Source organism: Cupressus sempervirens, chromosome 4 (genome assembly GCF_028749045.1).
Source record: "Cupressus sempervirens isolate cs-2001-9-10 chromosome 4, ASM2874904v1, whole genome shotgun sequence".
NCBI classification, from domain to species: Eukaryota; Viridiplantae; Streptophyta; class Pinopsida; order Cupressales; family Cupressaceae; genus Cupressus; species Cupressus sempervirens.
In genome coordinates, this window is record NC_143121.1 from 22428051 (window position 1) to 22438806 (window position 10756).

At 30.8% G+C, this 10756-nt stretch overlaps 1 protein-coding gene across 1 annotated transcript; it reads right to left on the reverse strand.

Moving 5' to 3' along the window:
• Positions 1-1324: 1324 nt before the first annotated feature.
• LOC149559725 (protein DETOXIFICATION 40-like) lies at positions 1325-10402 on the reverse strand. The gene is made up of 9 exons (XM_089827474.1): positions 10088-10402; positions 6718-7262; positions 2935-3021; positions 2700-2756; positions 2365-2603; positions 1997-2115; positions 1774-1860; positions 1418-1498; positions 1325-1330 (listed from the first exon to the last, which is right to left on the reverse strand). Exons 1-9 carry the CDS (start codon positions 10400-10402, stop codon positions 1325-1327), a joined length of 1536 nt encoding a protein of 511 aa, XP_089683600.1.
• Positions 10403-10756: the final 354 nt, after the last annotated feature.

Below are 10756 nucleotides of genomic sequence, written 5' to 3' on the forward strand. Positions count from 1 at the left end.
TGTTGTCTGTTGGATCTTGTGGGATCTTGTAGAACTATTGTTGTATTTGTTGTTGTATTTGGTCCTAACTCGGAAGGCCTTAAAACTAGGCATATTGCATGTAAATAGTTATTTTATAAATAATGAGTTGTGGTTTGGTATTAGATTTTGCATTGTTGCTATCTTGTGTTGTGTTTCCACTGTGTGATCATTGTTGGGGGCTAGGACATCTCCTTTGGGGATTCTCCTACCTTGCACTACATCAATTTAACAATAGAGATATGAAAAGCTTCAAAATATTTTGGCCCTAGACCACTCGTCATTGATTTGATATATTATGATAACTATACATGTCACTTTCCTTCAACAAAAATCCCCTTTCATATCATACTCAAAAGGTATAACCTATTGAAAGAGGTGAACCACTAATTTTCAAAAATGAAAATCTCAAAACCACCTATTGGAGGGATGGCAATCATCACATTAAAATATGTTTTGACTTCAGTATGTTTCATGAGGTTATGTTATCAATGAAACTCATCTTTGTTAATAGAGAAAGGGGTTGGTCTCCTCTCTAACTTTCTTATGTCTTATCAATTTATATTAAACTTTGTTGGTAGCAAGAATGTCATGTTATAGATATTAGTTTAAACATTTAGTTTCTTTTGATAACAACAAATTGATTTCTTTTGATTAGACAAAAAAATGACAAAGATGATAACATATATTTCTTTGATATTAATTACAACCATGACACACTCTCATTGTATATGATCAGAATTTCTAGTGTACAAATTTGATTTCACTAAATGAAAAGTTATTTCGTACTTTCCATTCTTGACTAATTTTAACAATTAACAACTATTATTTTATTTTAATTGTAAACATCTAAGATAACTAATTTTACATATTTTTATTTCTATAGAATTTGAACATTTATATTATCATTATTTTATTTAAAAATTTCAAACATTCATTTTAGAATCATTATTAATCCAAATGATAGTACAATTGGATTTAAAAATCTTACTTTTGTTAATTCTCTAACATTTTGTAAAATATTATCGTATTCCCTATTCAATTATAAATGTTATCGTATTCCGTATTCAATTATACACTATCTTCACGATTCAGAGTTGTTTTTGGTATTTCCCCATACGCATAATGTGTTTGATATTTCTCACTAAATTTATAGTTTATGATTTAAAAATCATATGCGAGTTCTCATATTGATTGCACATTATGTCCCATGCTATCACAAAAATTAAAAGTAGCCTCGTAAGATAAGAGAAGGCCCTTGTCATGAAAGCGGCCAACGAAGTCGCTATAAAGTGAAAATTCTTCCTTAATCCTGCCAAAAGATTTAATAGTCAATATAATTATCATTGAATTCTACTAACTGTTTTGACTTTAAAGATAAGACTATATAATATATCACCTTGCTGATTGTTGTATGGTTTTGACTCATATCGTGCGCTTTAGCATCCCACGTAGATATATGTTGAGAAGCTTTTTCCACCTGGCATTTATACAATAGCATCGTAAGAAAATATGCATTAATAAAAATTTGATATTTAGATTAAGAAATAACTAGTAATTTATTTATATATGAGCAAAGATAAAACATATTTCTACCAATAAAAAAATTAAAACATATTTCTAAATACAAATATTTGTGTTATTCAATAGTTATTCAATATTTCAATAGGTATAATGTACTATATATAAATGAATGAAAGTATGTATATTATTTAAAATAAAATTAGAAAATATATTTCTTATTCTAGAACATACTTCTTTTGTCCAATTTGTTTTAAAAGTGATGATCAATAAAATTGCAGTTTGTAAGGCTGTTCCACCTAACATTCCAGACCAAATTCCCTGTCATTAGAACATAAATAAATTAATAATTATCCAATCTGTTCCGAACTCCAAAATTATACATATATGTTTCAGAATAAAGCTATACTAATTTAACACTTTTCTAACCAAGAAAGATTTGCATAGAATTTCTTACCTTTGCTCCTAAATCAAATTTGAAACCTAACAAGCATCCGAAAGGTATCCCAATAATATAGTAACAACCTACATTTATATAAGCCACAAGACCTTGCCATCCACAACCAACAGCTACACCTAAAATCATAAATTAAAGAACATACATTATCCAACACCATTAAGCATTTTTTAAGCATAGAAATAAGACAATCTACCCTACTTTCATATTCAAAAGAAAGAAAATGAATATAAATAGCCCTTTTCAATGTACAGATACAAACAAACAGTTCATGAAAACAGAACTTAATGAAAGAAAATATAAATTTACCACATGTAAACACATGAGTTGAATTTTAATATTTCGAAAGAAAAATAGTAATTGAGTACCTGAAAGTACTGGTTGTACACCATTGAGAACAATAGATACAGCAAGAAATGGAGCAAGTTCTGATACAGCATCTGCTACTTCCTTTCCTTGTGTGAAGGCATAGCTCATGACATTTCGTAGTAAAATAACAGCGATGGCAAACATCAGTGATATCAAGGAGGAGACCATTGTTGCCATCATCGCTGAAAATGCTGCTGATTTTGGGTTCCCAGCTCCAAGCCCATTGCCCACTCTAACACTAAATATAACAAGGAAATTTTTTGTTAAATAATAACATAATTTTTTTAATACATGTGTATTTTATAAACCACATCTTTAAAACAATTTAATTCACCTGGCAGCAGCGTTAAACCCAACAGATGTCATGAACACCCACCCCAGAATGAGCATACTGCATAAAGACAGATGAGAATACAAGTGAATTCAAATATTTATCACTCTCTCTTGCATTGGGTTGAAATTTTTTTGTAAGGTGGGTTCAACAAAGCTGTATCAAAAATAATTTGAGTAATATAATTGCGAATTGTATTCATCTTTTAGAAATAAAATTGAAGGCAAATGAGAAATACCATATAGCCAGTGAATCCAATGCGATCTCTGCATTTTTCAAGAGGCCTGCGAGGAGGACCAATATTTGAAAGTACCATGTCTCTAAACTGATACAGTACAAATCAAGAGAACACTATTTAGAAAGAAAAATATAGTTTACGTATCTTTGATGTCTTTTCTAAGTGAATTGACTAATTAACTATATATTTTTCAATTACAATAATAAAATATTATTCTTTTAATTTTATTTATTAAATAATAGATAAATTTTGGTTTTGATAGAATATTATTATTATAATTTATGTATAAATTATTTGTATTAAATAATTCTAAATCATTTTAATTTTTATAATATAGTAATAGAATTTATAATATTGTTAATTGATGCAATAACACTACTATAAGAAGTCTTGCACCACCTAGAAAAAATGTTATTTTGATTTTTTATTAAGCTTTGACAATAAAAAATAAATGGAAGCATCTCTAGATCTCCATGTACTTAAGGAAGTATCCAAAATTATAGAAGGTTGAAAACATTTAATATTTGTGGCTTCCATGTACAATCAATTGTATTTTTCATTAAGGGACACCTTTTTCTAACATTTATTATGCTAAGATTAGAGAAATAGCCTTCTTGAAGTGGAGACAAGGGGAAGAACCATGCATTCATATTGATTGAATAGTTATATAAAAATTGGAAAAGACACCTTTTAGGGAATCCACATTGGAAAATTAACAAGACATCTATTACTGGCTTCTAAAGAAGTTGAAAGTTCATTTATTAGCTTTGTGTTTCTTTTATTGTAATTGTGCAATTTTCATAAGGGAAGTGATATTTCCAAGAGACACAAGGATTCTATAATAGAGAGGCTTGGCCTAGAGGCTATACATTTGTAGCCGAGTTCTTTTCTTTGAGATAAATATGAGTACTAGAAGGAGTGTAGAAGAATAAGTTCTAGCTCCATCTTGCAAATTTTTAAAGCTTAAGTGGCTTATATATATATATAGGTTAATTATCACTAATTATTAAGGTCAAGTGAATTCAAACCTAAGACCTCCCACATAAGAGGCTCACAATTTACCCCATATAATAAAAGAAAGTGCATTTCATTTTATTGATATAGAAGAGGATGTGTCCTTTTCATATCATTGAGATATAGAAGGCACATTATTTATAATAGTTTTATTTATATATTTTCTCTTTTATTTTATGTATGAACATTGGGTGGTATAAGAGAGCTTGTGATATGGATAAGTTAGGGGAGTCTCCTACGTGAAATGGTATCAAAGACAAAGATCTTGAGTATATAGATAGATCACTAGATGTGAGGCTATCTACACTAGAATTTGATGTTCAATGAATTCTTTATAAGATAATATTTCTTGTACTTCACTAGAGATTGAAGCTAGTAGAGGGTGTGCATTACAAGTTCCTTCAATAAGAGAAAGTAGGTAGAGAAAGTGAGAGGTGTACCTTATAGAAATCATTTTTAAGTAGAGGATAAATGTATATGAGTTATTTATAGATAGGTGAAAATTTTGAAAGAGGAGCTACACATGAAAGTTGTGGAGTAGGTTGTTAGAGTGCATAGGTAAAGAGATAAATGTAAGGCATCATTTCCTAGAACCTATTGGTCTAGAGTGATCTTTTTCTAACAAATTAGTTACTATGATGAAATTCACTCTTGAAAGTGTGAAGTAGTTGTGGAGGGCTCAAAATAATCATTGTGGGTGTGCAAAGTCCTAATTAATCGATACCTTGAAATTGCAAAGAGAGTGCATTAGTAGAGTTTTAGAGGTAATCAAAAGAATGGTGTAGTTATGGAGAAGTCTTGCAAAGGTTAGAGTTAGAGGGACTTGAAGTCATTGATGGGAAAAGGGAAGACATGTCTGATTGTGATCTACTAGATTTTGATGATCCTTATTTAGAAAAGGAGAAAAAAAGAGCTGGATGATAATGTTCGAGATGGAAGCACACAAATTGAGGCAAGAGGTGTAGGATTCATTAGATAAAATAAAGTAGGATATGAGAAAGAGAAAAATATTTATGGTGGAGAAATATCATCTCGAAGATGTGGATGTAGTAAATAGCCCTAAGGTTGAGATAGAGTGTCTACTAATGCATAATTTGGTGTTTTATGAGGAACCTAATGAAGAGTGATATTTTCTTGAGGAATACATAGAGATGATTGAATACTTGTTCCATACAAAAACATAGAAAGTTGTAGTTGTGGTGATTAAAGAGGATGGAGAAGATGTGACTGCATTAGTGGAATATGAAAAGGTTGCAAATGATAAAGATGAGAATGAAGAGGATGTTGGGGCAACAAAAAAAGAATGAAGTAAAGATATTTCAAGTTTAGTTAGGTTGTGTTTACATTGTTGAAAGTAGGTGAGAGCGTAATTGATAACTTACATTTCAATGTTAATTATTTACATGTAGAACATGTTGATGATGTTATAGGATATTAACAAAAGTTGTCAGTTTAAAATGGACAATATTCTAGAAAGGAGGTGACAGTAGAGAATATGAAGTAACCAATTTATATATTAATCAAAATAATATAAACACAAAGAAACAAATAAAATATTGTTTTTCATCACTATTCTTCTTTCACAATATGTTCTACAAATCAAAACAACTACAATGCTAAATATATCATGAAATTAGTCTTTTTGGCAAATTTTGGTAACTTTTAGATTTTTTCGTTTTTGGCAATTTTTGGCAACTTATAGATTTTTCCATTTTTGGAAATTTCCAAACTTTTTCTAGAAAATTACCAAAATTTCTAAATACCCAAAAATCATTGACACAAAAAAAAAAATTCCAACTTTTTAAGTTCATAAATATATTATGAGTTCAATTGTTTTTTTTTTGTTTGTGAAAAATCAACTTTCTAGAACAGAAAAATAAAAACTGCCTATAAAAATATGATTGAATCAAGGTATAACTGATTTAAGGTCATTCAAAAGTTGATCCAACAAGTCTCATACATCATTCAAAATTTTAAAAAGTTGACCCAAGAAGTCTCTACATCATTCAATTTTTTTGTAGGAGAAGAAAGCTATTGGTAGAGGAGGCCAAACTATAGTGGGTATGAGTCTAAAAGAGGAAAGAGGAGAAGAGGAAACACTTGTAGAGTATGTGAGAAGTGCCCTAGAAAAAGGGTTGGAAGAAGTGGAAGGAGAACCTTTGTATTCATCAATAATGGTGTCTTTCATTGGTTGTTTATAATATAGAAGTGTAGTTCAACGACCTAGTCACAAAATTGCTTTTACTCAACATGTCTAATTCAAGAGCATATGAGTTAAAATCAGCTGAAATATTTAATGTGTGATCTATGTGAAAAGGCAATTGTACTATTCAATAGCTTATTTTTATTAATAAGGTCCACCCTTCTTTTTAACATATAAAATGTTAAAATCGTAGAAATGCCCTTCTTAATATGGAAACAAGAAAGAGAAAGAGTCATATACTCATAATTATTGAATAGTTATATAAAAATACACCTGCGTTTATTTTGTTTCTTTATGTTTATATATAGAAAGAATCATAGACCCACTTAAAGATTATGTAAGAATTGTGATTAGAACTAAAATTGTAATTAAACTTGAATTTTTTTCTTGAATCTATAAAAGATTTGAATCCAATATCATCAAGATTACTATAATATAAACTTTGCCATTAAATTTATTATAAAAAGGTTACCCAAAAAATATAATTAAAATTACTATTAAATAAACTTATAAAATCCTAAATACTACCATAAAAGAAATGAAAACTCAAAAAATAACTCACTTACCATAACATGACAGCAGAGGCAACAGATAGCTTTAAGAAAGACGTCAACCCAGTGAAAGCCTGAAGAGAAAAGCCGGTCCATGTTTTCTTGCACCTCGGACTGTTCATAATATAAATGTACTGTGCTATAACAACAATCCACCATGATAAGCTCAAAACAAATGCTGCCCCAAATAGTCCCCATCCAAGCTTGTAAATGACCAGCCAGCTCAAAAACAGGTGGATAAATATTGTAATCAAAGAGATAAAAGCACTGGGTGCCACAATGCTCTGCGCCTGCATAAACTTCTGGATAGGAAAATTAGCAGCATACGCGAAGATTTGAGGAATGAGACCGTATACAAATATTGCGGCTGCAGATGATATTTTCTCAGATTCGCCCAAAAGCAGGAGAATTGGCTTGGAAAATATGTAGATTATTGTGAGAGGAATAGCTGTGACCATGAGTAGGACTGTGGATCTTTGTAAGTATATTCCCAACATTTCATATTTTTCCGCTCCGTAGGCTTGTCCACAGAGAGTTTCCACTGCGCTGCCCATGCCCAACTGCATTTCAAATTTGACAGTGCTGCGTTAAATTAATTGTCTGAGACAAAGACGCTGTCTTAGTGATACAGAAGAATTAATTATAAAAGACATCCTTATCGCATCTTCTATAGGGGAAGAGATCGTAAGGGAAATGAACAAATTTGTATGCCTAGTATAAATTCATTTAAAATTATCAGACTGAAGTTCACGGAAGTGCTTGCTTAGTAGTCTCGATCGACGATATAAAAAGCATTTTCAAGACTTTTTAAGTACATTAATCTCCCGTGATAAGTTCACCGGTAAAAGATTCTATTGATTTTAAAATTGAATTATTATTGCAACTGCGGAGGACAGGAAAAGTAGAATTGCCTTGTTCAATGTCTTTTACAAGCTACACTATTTAGCAGTGCTATAAATTGACCATTGTCATAAATTAAGAATTCCATACGGATTGCTATTATTCCAATTAATAATTTGTCTTTTTTACTGTTGTTTATCTGACACCTGTTCAGAAACAACGGTCTGTACTGCCAAGCGCCTCTCGAAAAAGAGTACGAGGTAGTCTCATATCACTGTCACCATATGTAAACCCACAAACTATGGCATAATGGTCGTGGACTATAAAACCACCTTACCTTACCTTACCTTACCTTGCCCTCTCTTATATTATTCTTCCGTAATCTATACAATATTCAAAAACAATTCTGAGGGCTTTGCCTTATTCAAGCTATAATCTTTACATTATTTTAATGAAAATATTCTATTGATTTGTTTACTGTTTGTCTGACTTTATATTGCAACTATGTATTCAACGATGTTATTGGATTCAACCAGTCAATTTGGTTGACTGTTAAGTACGTGGAAGTGAAAATGCTGTCAGTGCAGTCATTCTGTATTATCCTCCTCGTTTCTCTCTATATATTCGCTAGATATAGAGTACCATAAAAGAGATTTGATGAACTGACCGTGTTGGGGAAAGATAAAGTTAATAAAAATCTAGTAGCATTTCTCCTTATAATGCGGTTATTTGGATTAGTTTTAAGATTTAATTAGGGAAATTTAAGATGACCAGCAGGACAGTATCAATTATTGTCAATATTTTAGTTATTATTAGGAATTATTCTTATTTCTTCATTCTATTTCTTGACTTAAATAAATCTAAATTTTAATCATTATTTTTTAAAACTAAGAATAATTAACACTTCATTAAGAGTTTTTTTAAATATTTCTACAATCTATGATATTATATTCATACTTCAGATAAGATTGTGTGTAATTTTAAATTTTTTTAAGTTTTCTTATGTTAATAAATAATAAGGGAAATAGCCCTGGTTAAATACATCTATATTTTCATATATATCTAACAATATAAATTATTTTAGTAGTTAAAGAAATGTATATTAGATTAATTATGCAAAGTTCATTATTTGATTTATTCATCAATAATAAAATTATATGAATCCATTATAAGGATTAGACAAATCTATGAAAACCTCAATAGTGAATACTGCACTTAGATCCTATTTCATGAAGATCCACATGTTAAATTTGTTCAAACCTGCTAGCAGTGCTATCTAATGGAGGCATGAAGCCTATAGCCAAACATCCGAGACTTCATCTCTTATGATGTGAAAGTCTTATACTTGATCAGACTTGATCCTCGATAAAATCATTTGAAACCATTCAACTTCACCACTAAATAGAAAACATATTTTACACTGAATAAAAACAATTCTTATATTATTATTACAACCTTTCCATTAGTATTTTAATAAAAGAAATATTCTATTAAATTTTTGGACGCTTTGTTTGGCTTGATTTTGCAACTATGTCTTCAACGATGTTGTTGGTTCCAACCAGTCAATTTGCTTGACTGTTTATGTGGGTAGGTGGAAGTAAAAATATTGTTGGGGCATACATACTGCAAAATCCTTTATTGTTTTTCTGTCTAAATCTATCGGCTAGATAATACCATAGAAAGACGTTCAATGAACTGGCCCTTTTCGGGAATGATGAAAGTTAAAAATCTAGTACTGTTTTTCTTCATAACGTAGCGTGGTTATTTGAATTAGTTTTAAGATTTAGTCAGGAAACATAAGATGATTAGCAGAAGAGTTAATTAATGTTAATGTTTTGATTACTGTGAGGGATTACTTTTGTCTCATTCTTTTCCATTTTAAACATATCTAAATTTTCAAAAGATCATTATCCTTTTTCATATAGCTTAATAGATGATTATGAAAAGAGCACCAATTAAAAGTCCATATCTATGTTTTTAAAAACTTTTCAACACTTTAGACCAATAAAAATCAACAGTAGCCTTGGAGTACAACTAAACAACCAGCAATTTAAAGCTTTAAATGCACCAAATTAAATATTACTATTGAAATTCTTAATTTAATCATCAATAATAAAGCTATAAACTCATTATACGATTAGACAGTTCCATTAAAACTCCTGTAATGAACAACGGCCATTTAGATCTGATTCCATCATGAACCACATACTGAACTTTAACAAAACTGTACACATGTTCATGTCTCATGTCCTTTGCTTGTGTCTTGAAGCTCTAGGACTGGAAAAAAAAAAGTTGCATTGCTGCTTATCACTCTGTCATAGAAACCATGTTTGAAACCATATTTTGTGTATCGAACTAAAGATTGAATCGACTAAATTCTTGATTTGCATGCAATGAATACAGTGTAAAGAGAAACGAAACATTCAAGTGATATTATTTCTCTAGTCCAAATTGTTGTTGGTATAAATGGTGTAAATTTATTTCATTCTATCATTAGATCTTTCCCAAAGAAGTAAACGAGGTCGGATAGAAGATTGAAACATACCATGAGTCCATAAGCAAAAACTTGAATCCCAGTGTTCCCAAGAGAAGCGGCAGCAAGCTCCAAGTTCCCCAGATGACCACAGAGTATTCGTGTAACCATACTCATTAGATAGTTTATCATGTAAACTGCAACAGCAGGGGCAGCAAGGCGCCATAGAAGCTTTGATTCCAAGAAGACTGCATCTTTGATCCTCTTTCCCCATGGCTGATCAAAATCAGACAGAATGGCTTCCAATCTGTTAATGTCATCCAGATGACTGTCATTAGCAGGTGTTGGAGAGATCTCTAAGAGAGACTCTTGCAATTCAGGCTCCATATTCACTCAAAGGGGGTTATCCTTCTCGATCAAGAATCAATCTCTCTCAATGTTAGCACCTTGAGCCGATTAGATCTTGATCAAGATTGTTTCTTTCGGTTTTTACATGGAAACAATGTAAAGAATAAATATAAGAAATACAAGAATGAAATAACCATCAAGATGAGACAGAAAATCCAAAACGGCAGTAGATTCTATCGTCAAATGATCTCAACCTTATGCTTATTTGAAGGCCCTTGGGTCACATCACCTGTCCCACATGTGTTATGGCTAACTATGACATTGGTTTCAGATGCTTGTGGTTGCCCTTCCAAGCTCAACAACATCTATCTTTTCTTTGAATTACCTTTATTT